The sequence below is a fragment of the Ochlerotatus camptorhynchus genome, unplaced genomic scaffold (genome assembly GCF_037179485.1).
Source record: "Ochlerotatus camptorhynchus isolate MF236.1 unplaced genomic scaffold, CSIRO-AGI_Acam_v1.1 ptg000336l, whole genome shotgun sequence".
Lineage (NCBI taxonomy): Eukaryota > Metazoa > Arthropoda > Insecta > Diptera > Culicidae > Ochlerotatus > Ochlerotatus camptorhynchus.
Genome location: NW_027040824.1, coordinates 1,166,808 through 1,188,368, shown reverse-complemented (window position 1 = coordinate 1,188,368; position 21,561 = coordinate 1,166,808). Strand labels below are relative to the sequence as shown.

Genomic DNA, 21,561 nt, shown 5'->3' with positions numbered 1-21,561 from the left:
TTAAATTCTCATTAACATATTAAAGGAAATGTTCAAACGGCTCTGGTTATGACTAACGAGTTGCTGGAACTTGTGCCGGATCACGAGAGGGCAGTCGGAAACAAAGTTTACTATGAAAAAGAGTTGGAAAAGGAGGCGCAGCAGAAGGCATTTCGCGGAGACGATGGCAGCGAAGATGTACCGGTAGATACTACAACAGTAAGTAAAACTGCCAAAATCTGAATGCAATAGATTTAACGAATAGCTTGAAAAGCTTACTGTTGCGAATTATGAGATGATCTTTGATGTTTTATAATAAGCGGTTGACTTCAAGGTGCTTCTTTGTAGCGTCAAAATATTGTGTATAATTTTACAAGTCAAAATTTTGAAGTTTTTGTGAAAGCACGTGGCTGATACTACTCAAGGTTGTTTCCATTCACTTGCTATGCACGTATTATTTTTCGGGATTATGAAATCATCCGATGTTATAATAAAAGGTTTTACGTATCAAACACATACACAACTAAATCTAATTGTAACAAACAAGGATTAATTATCATTATAACATCTACTACTTGTTGTTTCCTGCGGAGAATTTTTAAAATTTACAGATTTAAATATATTTAAAATTCGTAAACCTTGAGACTTGTGATGATATGATAATGATAATTCTTAAAAAAAATTATGGTGGAGATTTCAGCCCTTCAGATTGCATATTTTTCATGGATAATTAGCCAGGGTGCCTTCCATTCATATTGGCTAAATAATGTTTCATGAAATTAAAGAATAATGAGATATTATGATGATATTTTATATGTGTTATGTTAGTAACAAGAAAAGATTGCAAAGTTTGTGTTTGACACATAAAACCTGCAAATTTAGACTATATGTTTAGCATTACTTCTGCGTGAAGTCAACGATTTACATAGTTGAAGATGCTAATTTCAAATAACAGACTAAAGTGGTAATTTTTATACGATAGATGGTTTGGAAATTGCAACTTCTGTTACCTCTACTACGGTATGTACTGCAATTTCTAAACCAACGACTGGATGCCTTCCTTTAGATAACAACTTGAGTGCGGTAAAAATCGATAGAACTGTTTCAAACACATCGTCGATACTTGAGCGAGTCGGCGATCATCTATTTTTGCCAGTGGTGGCGGGTGGAATACCCCTCACCATCCCTCTCCAACGGGGGAGTTTGGTCTCTAATGTTGGCCTATAGATCTAAGATTGGGCCCATCGCAAAAAATCTACTATTTATCAATTTTATCTAGATGAACGCGTTATTGGGACGTTACTTATGGATATTTTTGGTTGCTATTGAAAATTTAGTCGATTGCTGAATTTATGTATGGGCCCAAATAAGGGACACTTAGGCCGACATTACCTGCATTTCCCCTATATATTTAAAAATGTACTTATGGAGACTGAACAACCGGAATTATTCCATGTGGAAGTTAGGAGTTCAACAGCTACTTGTGAGGGAATAGGTCTGGCGTTACATTGACCCAGGGGTTCCGCCGGCAGTACGTTTAGCTACAGAAGCACAAGCAGGAAATGAAGCGGAAGTACAAAGCAGGACGGATTGTGACTAGTGGGCAAAAGCGACCATCGAATTGTTCAGTCTGCTCACCCCTGTGATCGATAATAATGTTGAAGTTGGGGAATATCTATTCAAGATGGAGGATATGTTCGATAAGCTTACTCTGTCCGATGTAGAACTCAATCGACGCCTTCAAGTGATTCGTATACTAAGAAGTCTTCCGGCATCATTCAAAACGCTTACGACGGCTCTGCAGTGCTGGGAAGATGAAAAACTTACCCGATATAATTATCGACGAAGTTTCCAATCGAGAACGTTCGAAAAGACCGGAATATGCATTGAAGATCAATGAGAAGTAGAACAAGACCATCGTATGCCATCATTGCAAGAAACCGGGACACAAGAACTATACCAGAAGCAAGTAGCGAATGAAGATAGCAGATCGGAAACAATACAGAACAATGCGGAAGAGTGGAACCTATAGCAGAGAGCTCGGAAGCGTATCTGTTCGCAGCATCATCAAGTTATACTATTGACTCTGGTGCCAGATCACACATGAGCGCCAATCGTGACCAATTTCAAGAGCTGGAGAAACCAGATGGAGCACCGACATGTGTAGTACTGTCTGACGGCAAGAAACTGCCTGTAATTGGATCGTGTCATATTTGTTGTTTTGGACCAGAAGATACTTTGAACCAAATGATTTTGACGAAAGTTCTGTTTATTGGCGGCAAATCTCACTTCCATTGGCTAGATCTGCAAATCAGGAGGAAAGGTGATTTTCGATGATGCTGGATGTACCATAAACACTCGTGGCAAAGCAATTGCTGTTGCACCGTTGGTGAATAGACTTTACCATCTGAAAATCACCGGGAATGTTCAAGCTGTTATGGAAGAGCATCATAACTCGCAGTGTTTGCACGAGTGGCATCACAAACTTGGACATCGAGACCCTGGTGCTATTCACGAACTATAGTGAAAAGACCTAGCATTTGCACCTAGCACTTGGATACATGACTGTGGAATTCGTGTGCAGTGTGAATGTTGTATTCAAGGTGAAATGACCAGGGTACCTTTTCCTAAGAAAACGAAGAAGCAATCGGAAAATGTGTTGGATTTCATCCATACAGGTCTATGTGGACCAATGCAAACAGTTGCAGAGGAAATCGGAAAACGTAGACTGTATCGAAAATTTCGTTCAATTAATGAAGACGTCCATTGGAAGAGCTCTAAAAATCATCCGATCGGATCAAAGTGGAGAATATGGCTGCAAGGAGCTGAAGCGTTTCTGTAAGGAGAACGGAATACAAAAGCAGTTTACAACAGCATATAGTCCACAACATAACGAGAGAACAGATCTCTTATCGAAATGGTGCGGTGTATGCTGGGATTAGTTAGTTAAGGGTCCTGTGCACCACCAGCGGTGCAAAGGGCCAACGTGAAAGACTTCCATCCTGGGCGGCTGCTCACTTTTGCCTTGACATGGACCCAGGTCAGATTCCTATCGACTTGCTTAATTTCCTTATTGAGGCTCCGCCGCCTTGAGCCCCTGGGTCTGCCTCTGCTGCGATGTCCTGCCGGATTCCAATCCAGCGCTTGCTTGCACATTTCGTTTCCGCCCCGTGGAAGTGTGTGGCCGACCCACCTCCACTTTCGCTCTCGAATTATGGATTACGATGAGAAACAGTAGCGGTGATAGTATACATCCTTGTCTCACACCAGCGACTACCCGGATAAGGTCGGACAAGGCTCCGTTATGCAGAACTCTGCACGTGAAAGCCTCATACTGCGCTTCGATGAGGTTGACGATTTTATCCGGGACTCCCTTGCGTCTCAGGGCGCCCCACAGATTCTCGTGATTGAGGCGGTCGAAAGCTTTTTCGTAGTCAATGAATTCCTAATAAAGGGACTCTTGGAATTCATTCAAGCGTGACAATATGGTCCACACAAGATCTTCGGGCACGGAATCCTGCCTGCTGCCGTCGGAGAGTCGCGTCGATCTTCTCCTGTATCCGATTCAGGATAACTTTGAACAGAACTTTGAGAACAATACACAGTAACATGATGCCTCGCCAATTGTCGCACACAGTCAGATCCCCCTTCTTTGGGACCTTCACAAAGATGCCCTGCATCCAGTCGGCCGGAAAAGTTGCGGTGTCCCAGATATTATAGAATAGTTGATGCAACATGTGTGCGGATAGCATGGGGTCAGCTTTGAGCATCTCCGCTGATATGCGATCGACCCCTGGAGCCTTTGTTGGATTTCATGCTTCGGATAGCTGCTTCAATCTCCTGCAGTGATGGGGCCTCAGAATATGCTGGGATGCACAAGCGGTATTGGGCTGAAGCTATCAACACGGAAAACTATATCCACAACATTCTGCCAAGCCAAGCAATTGAGAAGTTGCCGTTCGAAATCTGGAAGGGAACTAGGCCTAATGCCACAAATTTGCACGTGTTTGGAACTCAAGCCTATATGTTCATTCCCAAGGAGAAACGTGGCAAGTTCGAAGAGAAGACAGAAAAGCTGACGTTTGTGGGATATTGGTCGCAGCATAAAGGATATAGTTTCGTGAGCCTTAAGACCAAAAAAGTGGTTATCAGACGTTACGTGAGGTTCAGCATGAAATTGATCAGCAAGAAGATGGCATGGTGGAGTACCCTTTGAGCCAAGATACTATAGCACATAATGAGGAAAAATGTGAAACACCGGAAAATGAAAATGAGACCATTGAATATATCTTGAAACCGTCAGGAAGTGAGTATGAAGGCGCTACAGCTTCTGAAAATGACGAAAGCAATGAAGATCAGCAAGTAGTTCGAAGGTCATCATGGTGATTGCACTTGTACAACAGGATGGTGACGAACCGCAAACAATTTCTGAAGCAATTACTGGTCCACAACGGGATCAGTGGAAGATTGACATTGAGGAGGAGTTGCAGTCTCTGATGAACAATTATACATAGAGCTAGCATTAGGGCGTAACAGCTTTTGTAAACAATTACTTCTCTCGGTGATTTCTAGAAAGTTATCATCGAGAGAAGTTATTGTTTACAAAAACTGTTTCGCCCTCATTCTAGCTCTATCTAGAATTATACCTGGCAGCAAACTACCTTACTCCTGGAAAGAAACCTATAGGATGCCGGTGGATTTTCAGAAAGAAGACGGGTGAGAAGGGCAACTTTGTCAGATTCAAGGCACGTCTTGTTGCTCAAGGTTTCACACAGGTATATACGGCAGTAACTTTGGCTAGGTGTATGCTCCAGTTACCAAGCAGCAGACTTTTCGTATTCTAGTGACTGTTGTTGCTAGGGATAGGATGCTGGTGAAACATGTAGACGTTAAAACCGCTTATCTTCATGGGGGCCTGGATGAAATTATATATATGTGATTACCTCCTGGCGTTCAACCTGCAGAAGATATTGCTGTGTGCTTACTCAAGAAATCCATATATGGCTTGAAGCAGTCGGCTCGAATTTGGAATATCAAGACTGATGGTGTACTGAAGAAGATGGGATTCAAGCAAGCCGAATCGGATCTGTGTTTATATATTCGAAGTCAAGGTGGAAAATCAGCATTCTATCTCATTTACGTGGACGATCTGGTGGTTGTTTGTCAAGAGCAAAAGGAATATAAGAAAATTATGAAGATGTTGGGAGACTAGCTTGAGCTAACAGAGCTGGGAGATGTGAAGCACTATCCCTAGGGTGTTTACATACGAAAATTGGCAAATCGCTTCGGACAAAGCAGTAGGAGGAGAGAGAGCCAATGTCAAGAAATGAGTAGTTCAAAAGGCTAGTATGTGGCTTACTGTTTATAGCTGTCCATTTCCGACCAGATATCTCAATTAGTTCTTCAATTGTGGGTCGTCTCGTAAGTAAACCAACGGCAGCAGCCTGGATTGAAGCTAAACGAGTCCTGCGCTATTTTATTGGCACCAGCAATTACAAATTACGATTGGGCTGAAGGGCTGAACTGCCCTGTGCGGCATAACAGTCCCATTAGCATTTTTGGCGATTATGAGTTATACATTGGAATCGATTGTCAAGTACCATCACTTTACAATGTACACGAAAAAAATCCTACTTTATTCAGAAAATGTCGCGAAAAATAACAAAACTATGTTGTCCCATCCATAAGAGCCCATGGAGAAAAAAATCTTCAACAGCGTTTTTCTCAGCTTGCTGTTTTAACGAATGGGACTGCTGAAAAGGGCATTGAAGGCCTGGCAGGTTTTGCTGATGCTGACTGGGAAGGAAACGAAATTGATCGCAAATCGAATTCAGGCTACCTATTTCTTTTCCGTGGAGAACTGGTATCCTGGTGTGTTAGGAAGCAGCACTACGCACTCTCGTCCACTGAAGCCAAACATGTTTCTATTTCGGAATGTTTTCAAGAGTTGTTGTGGCTAAACAAATTACTAAATGATCTAGGAGAAGAAGTAGAAGAACCGATTACAATATTTGAAGCCAATCAAAGTTGTTGTTTGGTACAACTGAAGCAGGAAGGAGTAACCAAGAGGTCCAAGCATATCGATACAAAGTTCCATTTTGTTAAGGATTTAGAAGTTTCAGGGAGAATAGTCGTTCAATACTATCCTTCGGAAGAAATGCGAGCAGAATTACTTACGAAGCCATTATCAAGCTTGAAAATCTTCCTGAGGAAATAGGATTAAGGCGTGTTGATGGATAATAAAGGAGTATGCATAGTAGCCTTTGAACAATCGTAGCAAACCTTTGTAAAAGCTTCAGTAATAAAAAGTAACATCATTCGTGTAAGCTTCAAACTGAGTAGATCACTTCAAGACGGGTTATTTCCATGATGATGCGTTAAACATTTGATGTATTCTGCATTAAATATTCATTATTCCAATAAGAAAATAGCTAAAATGTGATTGAGATATTCAGCTTAGTGTACGTAGAATAATGGATATATAAATTATGTTTTTCGGACTGTTAATGCAAGACATGCTTTCTGTTCTTAGATCGTATTGTTAATGTCGACCCTTCCAACAAGTAATCACTGCCATTCGGATGAATAAATTTATCATGTATTATTTTAGAATTCAAAAGAAAAATCATCACCCAGTGGAGAGACTTCATACGTTCGAGGTGTGGGGTAGAGATAGTTAAATTTCGGGTCTGTAACCTGATGAGATCTGGTTGGAAAATAAAAAATCCGGGTTCGAATCGCGATCGGGTTTAACTAATTGAAAAAAAATCAGGTTAACTCGAATTTCATTTCAAGTCGTACAATGGATGAGGTCGGAGTATAATTGACTGAATCTCTTGTTGATTTTCTTTTTGAATTCCTACGACCATGTCAAGACATTTCCAGCTATTTTCAGCACACAGCTCGATGAAAGAAGTTATTGATGATGATGATGATGTTAGACTACCACCTATTGTTGCTAGGTACCTGAACATAGCTTAGGACTGTTCCTAATACATGACTTGATCATACTCCTGTATGAAGGGCCAAAAACGGTGGGACGGATCCGAAAGCAGATACACTTACGCGAAACCCGCGAGAGTGATGGAGAATCTTCTTCCAGAAGCAAGTTCATACAACCAGAAACCAAATGAAGCCATAATGTGGAAGAACATCCCAATAGATGGGAAGAAACGCCCGCCCTCTATCCACGAAATGTTAGCAACAGGGAGTTGGCAATCCCACTCCTCCGATCCAAATCGCGTTAATCGGGTGCCCTGATGGTGCTGGTCCCTGATGGTCCTGGTCCTCGATGGTCCTGGTCCCCGATGTTTTTTTTTTTAAATTATTGATTGAGCAAGAAGCACGCAGCAGTAGTTTTTCTAATAAGGACAAAATTACCTAAAAATTCAAAACTTCTCACACTTGCACTTCTAAAGACATTAATTATGTTTTTTTTTGCATTTTATGTTTGACAAATTTTTGGTCATTGAACAACAACAAATATTTAGAAACCATTTAACATGATTTTTAAAATAAAAACAATGCAAAAGAACTATTTTTAATGACGCTTACAGCTGCGTGCCTTGCATGTTTAATCAAGGATTTATCAATCTTACCTGAACAACCACTTCTTTATGTTATCATATGTTAGTCACATTTCCCTAGTCAGATACCTGCAAGATAAATTACAATACCAAGTTGGTATTACCAACCATAAACACAAGCACACACACACGGTTGCTCACATAATGTGATGTAATGTGATTAGAAGCCACCACCAGTGCAGGACTTGCCATAACTTACGGTTACTCCTAATGACAAGATCAAACTATGCTACCCTGCAACACCCTGTGTGACGGGCCAAAAACGGATGTGTGGACCTGTAAACTGATGCACTTACACGATATCCACACAGCAAAAAATAAATCTAAATATTATATCCAAGAGGATGCACTTCAGCCATGTCGAAAATCTCATGTAATTTTTATGGCCACACAAATAAACAAATGCAATAAAAGCAACGTAATGTCAGTTCATGCTCTGTATTAATGATAATTTTGTCCTTTTTGACAAGTAATATTACACCATAATTTCGACACGATTGAAGTGCATTCACTTTGATGTGATATTAACATTATTTTTTTGCTGTGCACTGTAGGGATAGAGAATCTTATTACATTAGCATTAACATTATTGACCGCCCACGGTTGCTACTCTGTTATTACCAGATCAGCTGCAATTACACAGAGAACCAACAGATGATGTTTGGGACTAACATTCATCCTCAATGTGTAAAAACTGAAGATCTAATATTTAGCAATACCAGTGCCGGCCGTGTCCGAATGCAGGTCCAATAGGGAATGGGAAGGAATGCGTTGACGTGATACTCGCTGTGAAGGAAACCGAGAAATCACTGGGATGTTGGATGTGGGGAATGGTTTGCAGCAGCAGGGCTCGTTTTTGGTAAACTAATGCTGATTGTAGTGATTTATAATAGGTACACAAACACAAAAACGCACGCATACACACGCACACACACGCACTCGTGGGTATAAACAGAATATAAAATGATATTTAATTGAACTTTAACTTTATTTTAACTTAACTTTAACATAACTTCAACTTAACATTAACTTAACTTTAACTTAACTTTGACTTAACTTTAACTTAACTTTAACTCAACTTCAACTTAACTTTAACTTAACTTTAACTTAACTTTAACTTAACTTTAACTTAACTTTAACTTAACTTTAACTTAACTTTAACTTAACTTTAACTTAACTTTAACTTAACTTTAACTTAACTTTAACACTTAACTTTAACTTAACTTTAACTTAACTTTAACTTAACTTTAACTTAACTTTAACTTAACTTTAACTTAACTTTAACTTAACTTTAACTTAACTTTAACTTAACTTTAACTTAACTTTAACTTAACTTTAACTTAACTTTAACTTAACTTTAACTTAACTTTAACTTAACTTTAACTTAACTTTAACTTAACTTTAAATTAACTTTAACTTAACTTTAACTTAACTTTAACTTAACTTTAACTTAACTTTAAATTAACTTTAACTTAACTTTAACTTAACTTTAACTTAACTTTAACTTAACTTTAACTTAACTTTAACTTAACTTTAACTTAACTTTAACTTAACTTTAACTTAACTTTAACTTAACTTTAACTTAACTTTAACTTAACTTTAACTTAACTTTAACTTAACTTTAACTTAACTTTAACTTAACTTTAACTTAACTTTAACTTAACTTTAACTTAACTTTAACTTAACTTTAACTTAACTTTAACTTAACTTTAACTTAACTTTAACTTAACTTTAACTTAACTTTAACTTAACTTTAACTTAACTTTAACTTAACTTTAACTTAACTTTAACTTAACTTTAACTTAACTTTAACTTAACTTTAACTTAACTTTAACTTAACTTTAACTTAACTTTAACTTAACTTTAGCTTAACTTTAACTTAACTTTAACTTAACTTTAACTTAACTTTAACTTAACTTTAACTTAACTTTAACTTAACTTTAACTTAACTTTAACTTAACTTTAACTTAACTTTAACTTAACTTTAACTTAACTTTAACTTAACTTTAACTTAACTTTAACTTAACTTTAGCTTAACTTTAACTTAACTTTAACTTAACTTTAACTTAACTTTAACTTAACTTTAACTTAACTTTAACTTAACTTTAACTTAACTTTAACTTAACTTTAACTTAACTTTAACTTAACTTTAACTTAACTTTAACTTAACTTTAACTTAACTTTAACTTAACTTTAACTTAACTTTAACTTAACTTTAACTTAACTTTAACTTAACTTTAACTTAACTTTAGCTTAACTTTAACTTAACTTTAACTTAACTTTAACTTAACTTTAACTTAACTTTAACTTAACTTTAACTTAACTTTAACTTAACTTTAACTTAACATTAACTTAACTTTAACTTAACCTTAACTTAACTTTAACTTAACTTTAACTTAACTTTAACTTAACTTTAACTTAACTTTAACTTAACTTTAACTTAACTTTAACTTAACTTTAACTTATCTTTAACTTAACTTGACTTTAACTTCACTTTAACTTAACTTTAATTTTACTCTAACTTAACTTTAACTTTACATTAACTTTACCTTAACTTCTGTAGGCTAGTTCATCTCTAAGCTGGAAAAGTTAATATTTATAATATAAATGCAAAATTCAATAATTTTTTTTTTTAATTAATTTATTTGTACAGGCTCAATCGAATAAACTTTACAGAGCCGAGTTATCATTTGCATTATACATGATTAATGTCTTAAATCTAGAGTTAAAGGAATTGAACCGATTACTCGCGGTCGTCTCGAGGTTAGTGGAGATTTTACAATTTTTTGAATGGGGAAAGGGAGAAGGAGGTTTGAAATATGATTTATTATACAAATATTTAATTAATCCTAAAACATGAACTTATTTCTATTCATCTTGAAAACAAACATTAAAAAAAACTACACGCACAATACACAAACTAAACACAAGGTTAATCAAACTTACAATCTAAGGTTAGTATTCTTAAAGTAAACATATATGAGTTTCATAAACTCCAGATCACGTCTAGCCAAAATATCCCGAACTGGAACATTAGGTTGTTTACCTCGAGCCCGAAGGGAATCGCACAGCTCAGATCTGACTCCACGATGCTCAGCACAAGACCAAAGGATGTGATCGGCGTCTTGGTAACCTTGTCCACATTCACAGAGATTGCTGTCTCCCAGCCCAACACGAAACAAGTGAGCGTTTAACGAATAGTGATTGGACATGAGGCGAGACATCAGACGAATGAAGTCTCGACCCACATCCAACCCCTTGAACCAAGGACTCTTCGACACCTTAGGGATGATCGAGAATAGCCATCGTCCCAAACTTCCTTCACTCCATTTATTTTGCCAGCTGGCGAGCGACTGTTGACGATAAATGAAGAAAAAATCATTGTAGGCGATTTGTCGATCGTAAATATCGCCTTGCATAGCGCCCACCTTAGCAAGTGAGTCCGCCTTCTCATTGCCCAAAATCGAGCAATGAGATGGGACCCATGCAAAGGTGATGACAAAAGATCTTAAAGATAAAGCACTCAGAAGCTCTCGTATTTTCATGAGAAAATACGAGGAGTGCTTTACCGGCCTCATGGAGCGAATAGCCTCGACAGAACTGAGACTATCCGTAAAAATAAAATAGTAATCTGGTGCAAGTGAGGCGATCGTTTCTAGCGTATAGTGTATTGCCGCCAGTTCAGCAACATATACGGAACAAGGAGCTTGAAGCATTCGAGAGGCGCTATGAAATTCGTTATAAATACCAAATCCAGCGGACGCCTCTATTAGTGATCCATCTGTGAAGAACGATCTTGCAGAATCAACTTGGCCAAACTTTGCAGCGTAAATTGACGGAACAATCATGGAACGATGATGCTCTGGGATTCCACGAATCTCCCGCGTCATAGATAAATCAAAACTAACTGAATTGCCGAAGTCGGAGAAGCATACACGATGGGGATTATGCTGTGAAGGGCTGACATCCTGAGTTATGTACACGTAGTACAATGACATAAAACGAGTTTGAGGGTTTAGCTCAAGAAGCTTCTCAAAGTTTTCGATTACCAGTGGGTTCATAACTTCACAACGGGTGAGGAGCCTGAGGGACAATTCCGAAAACCGATCCGATAGTGGCAACATGCCCGCCAACACTTCGAGACTCATCGTATGAGTCGAGTGCATGCATCCTAACGCGATACGAAGACAACGATACTGGATACGTTCCAGTTTGATGATGTGAGTTTTAACCGCCGACTGGAAGCAAAAACTACCGTACTCTAAAACCGATAAAATCGTTGTCCGGTACAACGTTGAAGATCTTGCGGATGAGCTCTCAAAATTCAATAATATAAATGAAATATGTATTATAATATAATCCTAGAGGTGTTTCATCATCGAATAGCTGAAAGCAAGCTTAAATAATTAAAATCCATACATCCCGCATGAATGAAAACTGAAAAAAGTGTATTGTTATAATGTAAATCTAATGATGTCATATAGGGGAAATGACGGCTTCGGCATGACAGACTATTTTCGGCAACCCAAATTGAAACACCATTTTCACTGGATTTTCTTACAAAAAACACTTCGCTGAATGCATGCAAACGATTCTTTATGCTTTCAGCTTCAATTTGACTATATTTTTACCACTGAGAAAAAGCAATCTAGCAGGGTTTTCTTGAAATGAAATACACGCACTACAAATTGTAGCTGATTTCGAGTTGCCGATAATAGAACAGCAGATTTACATGCAGTTCAAATGGGACGGTTGCCGAAGAAAAACTGGTTGCCGACAATACTCGCTCTCACTAGAGAAGATTGGAGCTTTGTAAAAGCGTTTCAAAACAGTTTTTGACAATTCTTTCGACTGAAATTGTTAGAGCAGATGGCAGCAAAAGATTGTAAACAAACCAATACTGCATATGTGTGCGTTCCATAGAGAAAAAGCCTATAGAAAGAAGGTCGCTGCTTAGGTTGCCGAGAATACGTAAATTCCCCTATTCAAATATTCAACGATCTGAAAATAAACTTATCTTATTTAAAACAATGGATCTAACTTGAGTGAAGGCTGAGAAAAACTAATCATTACGTTATAAATCCAAAGATGTTCTGTCATCAACGAACTCAAAAGATGTTTCATCATTGAAGAGCTGAAAATATTTTTTTAAATAATAATGTTTCTTCAATTGTTCGTCGAGTTGTTGCATACGCAGCAAAGCTATGCAAATAAAACGGCGTCCCCGAAAGCTGTTTATAATTTGAGGTCGTCTTCTTGGTTTGAAGGGTGGGATAGAGAATCTTATTACAGGACATACATATAAGGCAATACACATTAAGATTTCCGTTTGGTGGTTTGTTCGAAAAAGGGTGCATCAAACTCTCTGTAGGCTGTCAGAAGATAACTATAGCCTCGATAATATCGATTCAAGAATTTCCATCAAAGAAGGTATAACTATCTCCCATGATTTGGGCCTGGCAACCACAACTCCCTCGTCCATCCTACAATTTGTCTAATACCCTTTATCCTCCCTTCCATATTGTAATTCAATAAAGTGTTATTAAAGATTATAAATGTGAAATTGATATTATATGTTAATATAACGAATCATATAAAAAGTTTATGTTATTCACTGCATTTTTTAAACATAAACCTTTGACCAATATTTGTGTGATAAATTAATTACTCACCCCATCTCCTTAAACCCTCTGGTTCTTCTGAAAATACACACACGGGTGCTCTAATACACATATACACATGGATTGATATTCTAAGTTCTGCCGCAAATTTGGTTGTTTAAACCTGCTAATCGAGTACCGATCTTTATAAAACGCATCATTAATATTAAAACAATTCAAAGATTATACAAAAAAGTTGATTTATTGAAATATAAGTCAGATTTTCTACTTTTCCCTAGTGATACTCATATGGAAAGTAATGTCAAAGCCGTACCGCTTGATATCATGCTTACTATGAATATCCGCATAGGAAGTGAAAATCAGTGCTAGACCAATTGACATTGTTGACTGGTGGACGTAACCTTAAATCATCCATTCTATTTGCAGCAAATCCGCACCGAAAGTAATCCACACGTGTACGATACCTCGGAACGCAAACTCTACGAACAACTTTGTCGGGGAGAAGCCGGACGCGCTGTCGCTGATACGTCTAAGTTAAAGTGTCGGTACGTCACAAATAAATCCGCCTTCTTGAAGATTGCACCACTAAAGCTCGAAGAAGCGAACCTGAAGCCATATATAGTGGTTTATCACGAAGTCATATCAGACGCGGAGATCGAACTTGTCAAGCGTCTGGCTAAGCCACGGTTTAGACGAGCGACGGTACAGAACTACAAAACGGGTGAGTTGGAGGTTGCAAACTATCGAATTAGTAAATCGGCATGGTTGAAGGATCAAGAGCATCCATACATCAAGGCTATTGGGCAAAGGGTGGAAGATATGACTGGACTTACTATGACTACGGCTGAGGAGCTACAGGTAGTCAATTATGGTATTGGCGGTCACTACGAGCCACATTTTGACTTTGCTAGACGGGAGGAAACGAATGCTTTCAAAAGTCTCGGGACTGGAAATAGGATTGCAACCGTTTTGTTCTATGTAAGTTTTGTATAATATAGTTATATGCGTTATGATTATCAATTGATTTCAAACAAATCTTTGCAGATGACCGATATCGCACAAGGAGGAGCCACTGTGTTTCCCAGTATACGAGTGGCACTGCAGCCAAAGAAGGGGACGGCTGCTTTCTGGTTCAATCTGCATGCATCGGGCCAAGGCGACTATTCCACGCGGCACGCAGCATGTCCTGTCCTAACCGGTACTAAATGGGGTAAGCAATTGAAGATTTGACTATTACTATCGGTATAAAGCAAATTTTTAACTTGCAGTGTCAAACAAATGGATCCACGAACGGGGTCAGGAATTCCTAAGACCATGCGAGCTGCGACCGGACCACCCGGAAGAATTTTGACAGAATATAGTTTATGAAGATGAATTGGATGAGCTGAGTGAGGATGAAGAAGAATTGAGCGATTTCACGTGAACTGAAAGATACGAGTTGCCATGTCATGGATTTCTTCCCAGTGGAGAAACGAACTTTACCAAAATAGTACATTAAGATAAAGATTTTATATATATATTTTTTAGAAAATGAACAACACCAAAATTCACTCTTTCGTTTATCATTTCAAATTTCATGTATATCCTTCTTTCATGTAAGTTAAATGCATTTAAGCTGCTAGTTATCTTTGTTTCATGAAGCATATTTGAAACTATTTTTTTCGAATTGAACTGCCATCAGTTCTTAAAGTTTTTTTAAATGCACAGTAAAACAGATAAATCAATAGATCACTGCTTTGATTCTGTCTTACGCATCATGTACTTGACGTTGAATTGGATTTAACTGTTACAAATAAAGTTTTCTGAGAAAAGTAATCAAATAGTTTTGTATTCTTACACACACACACATTCTTGAATCCGTAATGAATTCCAATGAATACCATTCCTCAGTGAAATTTTCACCTTTTACCAAGGGCCAGGCCAGATGTTGGTCGATAGCTTCTACGTTAAGGGCTTTGCACGGTGGGGTTGCAAAGCTGGTAGCATGAACAAAACATCTAGTTCAGATTTCCTACAGATTTGTGATCTACGACAAAGGTGCATAGTATCTTATCAGTTCATTTTCACGCATAGATTTTATCTTTTGAACGGAGTGTCGTAGCATAATGATTATGGAGATTTCTTTTATATGGCTTTCTCAGTCTAAGGTAATGCAAAACTGACTGTTTGGATTACCCGAGATTGAGAAAGCCATATAAAAGAAATCTCCTGCCGAAAATCAGAGAAGTTCTACCGAAGTTCAGGGAAGTCCTGAGTAAGTTCAGGGAAGTCCTGCTGAAGTTCAGGGAAGTCCTGCCGAAGTTCAAAGAAGTTCTGCCGAAGTTCAGGGAAGTTCTGCCAAAGTTCAGGGAAGGGCTGCTGAAGTTCAAGGAAGTCCTTTCATTTCAATTCTTGAAAATCATGGAAGTCCTGATGAAGTTCAGGGAAGGCCTGGCAAACCTCAGGGAAGTCCTGCCGTAGTTCAGGAAAGGCCTGTCAAATTTCAAGGAACTCCTGCTGAAGTTCAGCGAAGTCCTGCCGAAGTTCAGAGAATTTCTGCCGAAGTTCATGGAATTATCTAATTATCTTTAAAAAAATACCAAGATATATCAGAATACCTGCATCAAAAAGGCTGAAATTTTCACAGAATATCATGAAACACTTGTGAAAATCGAGGATCATATTTTTTCCTTGCACCAATGCTTCCGTCGCCAGGGAGGCAGCTCCCACATTTGGATCTTACCTATTGACCCATCAACTCATAAGCCGGGGATCAACGGCTTTACTTCCCAACGGCTTTTACTTCCCTTTACTTTACGTTTGTCACCTCACAAGTGACAGCGAGTCACCTCACCTCACTCGCGGCGCAGAATAAGGGGGAATATTTGAAGATATAGTTCAATTTATCTTATTATCTTTTAAAATACCAATATATATATACATCAGAAAACCTCCATCAAATAGGTTGAATTTTTCACAGTATATCCTTGAAGTAGCTTACACATACACACTTGAATTATGTCAATCTATTGTTTAGCTGGATGTAGGTATTCAAGGGTATTTCGATATACTTGTTTAAAAATCAATTCAAATCCGAAGTCAGATTTACATATAATGTATTTTAAAGAGTTTTATATAAGTAAGTATAGTAAATTTTGAGGTACGTTAAAAATGAACCTCAAATTTGGAAGGCACGCTATTGGTACACTACATTGGTAAAAGTTTTGGAAGGTTTAATGAAGGTTTTCGAAAAATCACCCGTCTATTCAGCAGGACATTCTAAAACAAGGAATTTGCGAGATACGTTCAAAATCCTTGAAGGTACGCTATGGTACGCAGTTGGTACACTACGAAAAACATAATTTTATCAACTTTTGTGAAAAGTGGCCTGCTGGATAGATTGACATCAATTTTTCCGCGCTGTTTCGAGCGATTGTCTACCTTAACTTTTTTTTTAAATAATCTACAATAGAAAGTAGTGTGAGATTTAACGATCTTTTACTCAGTAATCAAAAACTGTCACTACTTGGCCACAGAGCTCCTTGCATAACCACAAAACATTACACACTTAGGAATTATCGCCGACTTCGGTAATTTTTACCGAAATCTGAACAGCTGAACTTTTCGGTAAAATTTATGCAATACAATTCAATTGCTATTCAGCTACTTTGAAACTAAATTTCCAGTAAAATTACAAGATTAGATAATTTAAACAAGGTTGAACATGTTTTGAAATTATTTTCAAATTCAATAGCCTTTAAAATGAAAGTCAAAGTTTTACCGAACGCTCAGCTGTTCTGATTTCGGTAGAATTTACCGAAAACGGAAACAAAATCTTAATGTGTACGAACAACGATTGCTCAAGCCCGACGAATTGAAGTTATTCAAATGGATTCGTTTTGGCATTCACATAGAATTACCTCCTCGATCAGTATCGAGCATTACGGTGAAAAATATTGCTGATCTCTACGCAGTCTCGACCGAGCTCTATTGCGTTTTAAAACGGGGTTTTCTTCACAAATCATTCAACCGCCGCACAACCACATCAAAACCGTCGATACAAGATCAAGGTCACGTCATACATACCGCAAAACATTGCACAAATGCTATTGGATGACATATCGTCAGCAGACGAAAGTGAAGGGTGCCCCTTTCGCAATTAACCTCTTGCCGCAATATTTCACGAAGACTGCTGGTCGTGGTGAACAGACACGGTCATCTCCACGATTGTCACAAGAAGGACGTCCTTGTTTTTAGGCGCATCAGATTTGGTCTCTCCCTAGAATACTTTCGACCGCTCAAAGTATAGTGAGTAACTGCTGCTAGAATGTGACTCCATCTACAACAAATGCAAAGAGGTGCGGGATAGAACCCACGATCCTCCGCTACAAGCAAAAACGGCTTTCATCTAGACACTTATCTGGTGGAGATAGAGAGGTGGTTCATAGATGCTAAGGGCAGTGCATGCATTTTAGGAGAGCGCAATACAGAACTGTCTGAAATAGCTATCGTAATGAGTAAAACAGCAAAAAAGTTTATCTTCCATTGGATTCCACTTAATTAATTTTGATATCCATGACAGATACGTATTTCGACTACAATGTGCAGTCTTCATCAGTGTCATTCCCACTAAAGAACTTATCAAAATCTAATTCCCTTAAGTTCTCATCCTCTAGGTGAAAATGTCAATATCTTGACTGTGATCTTGACATTTTTACCTAGAGGATGAGTACTCAAGGGAATTAGATTTTGATAAGTTCTTTAGTAGGAATGACACTGATGAAGACTGTGGGAATGACATTGAAGTAGAAATACGTATCTGTCATGGATATCAAAATTAATTATGTGGAATTAAATGGAAGATAACCTTTTTTGCTGTTTTATTTAAGCATTCCGCTAACAACTCAATTTCATTACTTCAACATCTTAACGAGATTATTAACTGATTGCATGTTGTTTTGCATGTTTCGAGCCTCCCTTAGCTCAGTCGGTAAAAGCGCAAAGCAAGACCATGCTGGAGGTGGCTGGGTTCGATTCCCGGTCCGGTCTAAAAAAATTTCGGGTTGGAAAATTTCTCGACTTCCCTGGGCATAGAATATGATTGTACTTGCCACACAATTATACCAACAATCAATACGAAACTAACGATTTTAAATTGGCTCACTACTTGACTAGCCTATTGGTCCCAAGCAAACGATTAACGTATCCCATTCTAGTCGAAATTCTAGTACTACGCAATGTTTGTTTTGATTCACTATGAAAGTTTGACAGATAAAATGAGGGGTTAGTGGATTTTCCTATGTTTCGAGGGGTGAATCGATTAGCTTGGGACCGAAGAGAGTACCAGAGCTGAGCCAAAAAGTTGAGCACGTTGTTTCGGGACCTTCTAGTCTTAGAGTTACCTCTATGATTATACTAATGCAAAAGTGGTACCGGCAGTGGAAGCGCTCAATTAATAACTGTGGAAGTGCATCTAGAACACTAAGGTGAGAGTACGCAATAAGCTAAATAATATGCGATATGCAATAAGCTTGAAATGCAAAGAAGAAGAAGAAGAAGAAGAAGAAGAAGAAGAAGAAGAAGAAGAATAATGTTGTTTTTGACGTAGGACTACGTCTGTGATTTCTATATGGGGCACACTACGTGAAACTGAGAATGGAACATGTACGAAATTATGAAAGATTTTGAACGTTAATAACTCAGCTGCTCCTTGACCAATTCCAATAATTTTATCGCCAATCGATCAGAAATATTTCAACGCATCAATTAACAAATGCCACTGTTGAAAATTGCACGAATACCGTTTGGCTGAATACTTGAAAACAGATTTCCAATTTTTAAACACTACTAGATTCCTAAATGGCAGCCCTGTGCACTTTTGTTTTTACTTTCCACAATTCTAGGTATTTGACTTTTCACTTTTCATAAAAGCAATACACATTTCAAAAACCTAAAATCAGCGTGGTCGAGTCACACCGGCAACAAAAAATCAAATTATTGCGCCCGGGACAAAAAAAAACTATTCAAATGCGAGCGCCAAAAAACTACACGCCAGCACAAAGATAGCCCGAGCTCTAAAAAAATAAAAGCACGCAGCGGAGCAAAAACACACAACCGTTCTCGGACGCTTCTCAAAGTAGACTCTATGGGATTTTTTGTTAAATTGTATATTGTATAAACTGGAATTTTATATTGTCGATGGATTCATTATTCTTTTAAAGTTAAGCTTTCAAATATGTTATTGGTATTTTAGCCACCCTTTTTAACATGAGCACTGCATTTTAAACATTGAGCAGTTCTTTGGAGTTTTGATGATCTTATTACTTTTTGCACAGTAAACGCAGCTTATCATAACATTAAGACAAATTAGAATTTTAATAATTTTAAAAGGTTGTTCTTTCTTTCAAACATGAGCAGTTCTTTGGAGTTTTGTTGTTCGGCATTCGGCCAAACGGTATTCTGTCAATCGGCATTCGGCCAATCGGTTGTTACCAAACGGCATTTGGATAATCGGCATTCGACCAATTGGAATTCGGCCAACCGGCATTCGGTCAACCGGCATTTGGCCAACCGGCACTCAGCCCTCTGGCATTCGGCCATCCGGAATTCGGCCAAATGACCTGGAACCCAAATAGTTGGAGTCTATTAATATAAACATCTCTAACATCAAAATATGCCACTTCATTGGTATACTTTTACAATTACCCCTCCCCCCGAGAGATCCACCCCTCCATAAAAAGTCTGATAATTTAAACAGAAAGTCCACTAAATTTACTTTGAACATCATTAAAAATTTCAGAAATCCATTGAAATTTCGTTCAGGTATGCAAATTAAATTTGGAGTCAAATTGACCCCAGGTACAGACAACGTACACACTTAGAAAAAATCATGCAAATTTAGGTGCGCTTAGACTTACATATACGAGCGTCAATTTTGACATAAAATTAAGTCATAATAGACGGAAAATTCAGCGAGTAACGATCTTTTCAGTCTCAGAGCACTTAATTTTACATGACATGTTTGTTTACGTCTCATCCTTTAAGTCAAAGATGGATTCCATCACGTGTAAAATTAGGTATTTTTGAGTGTGTACGTATATCAATAAAAATTTTCCAATAAATAAGTTTTAAAGTTTCTTGGAGCAGCCGAAATCAGTAAATAATTTAAAAATCACATAGTTGAAGATGCTAATTTCAAATAACAGACTAAGTGGCCATACGATAGATGAAGAGATGAAAGTATAGAATTGATAGTTCCGTTAGAGTATGGCAGTGTGAAAATTGCATATAGAGAGTAGAAAGCGAGGACATACCGTGGTAGAAGTAACAATAGCTGCAATTTCCAAACCTACGACTGGATGCCTTCCTTCAGAAAACAACTGGAGTACGGTAAAATCGGTAGAACTGTTTCAAACACATCGTCGGTACTTGAGCGTGTCGGTGATTATCTCTTTTTGCCAGTGGTGGCGGGGAGAATACCCCTCACCATCCCTCTCCAACGGGGTAGTTTGTTATAGCGAGATGATCAAACCTATTTGTACCTTCTTAAAGTTGTCCTTGCTCGCTTTCTACTCTCTATATGCAATTTTCACACTGCCGTACTCTAACGAAACTATCAATTCTATACTTTCATCTCCTTATCTATCGTATAAAAATTACCACTTAGTCTGTTATTTGAAATTAGCATCTTCAGCTTTTGTTTTGAGAACAATGAGCGTAAATATTCAAACAATGCGCTCTAATAGGACTTCTGTTGTAGCTTATGAACTAACGCATCGGAACAAACCTATTATTGATTTGTGCATGGTGAAATCATTGATATTATTGATCGATAGAACGGAAATGGGCGATTACGACGAAGTAGTGCTCTATCCACCAACTACATCAAAATAATGTGCAAAACCAAAATGATGCAGATTTTCAAATATTGCTTGTTGGGTTATGGTAGAGAAATGCTTCTACATTGGAAAATAAAATAAATGCTGAAAAGATAATTGTTTTAAAATATTTTTTTACCCTTCTTACAAAGAAGCGTATAGATATCACTTGAAAAACCGACTATCGATCCGAGGCCCGGAGGGCCGAGTGTCATATACCATTCGACTCAGCTTGACGAGACCGGAACATGCCTGTGTGTGTGTGTGTGTGTGTGTGTGTGTGTGTATGTGTGTGTGTGTATGTGTGTATGTGTGTGTGTATGTAACGAAATGAATGCGCTCACGTTTCTCAGCAACCGCTCAACCGATTTGGACAAACTCGGCGCCAAATGATAGGTCTTGGGGTCTCATTGAACGCTATCGAACGGTTTTGGAATCGGTGAACCGATTCCGGAGATATGGCCGGAATAAGATCCGGTGAATATGGGCCTTCACGCTGGGTTTAACGGAAAACGTATC

General features: G+C 38.0%; 1 protein-coding gene across 1 annotated transcript in view; it reads left to right on the top strand.

Annotated features, from left to right (window-relative positions):
- LOC135708829 (prolyl 4-hydroxylase subunit alpha-1-like) overlaps nucleotides 1-14,961 on the top strand; it is a 31,466-nt gene extending 16,505 nt beyond the window's left edge. The window contains exons 4-7 of the mRNA XM_065230974.1: nucleotides 26-198; nucleotides 13,613-14,164; nucleotides 14,231-14,396; nucleotides 14,455-14,961. Coding sequence (XP_065087046.1) covers nucleotides 26-198; nucleotides 13,613-14,164; nucleotides 14,231-14,396; nucleotides 14,455-14,537 — 974 coding nt within the window. The 3' untranslated portion in view covers nucleotides 14,538-14,961. The remainder of the gene's footprint in view (nucleotides 1-25; nucleotides 199-13,612; nucleotides 14,165-14,230; nucleotides 14,397-14,454) is intronic.
- Nucleotides 14,962-21,561: the final 6,600 nt, after the last annotated feature.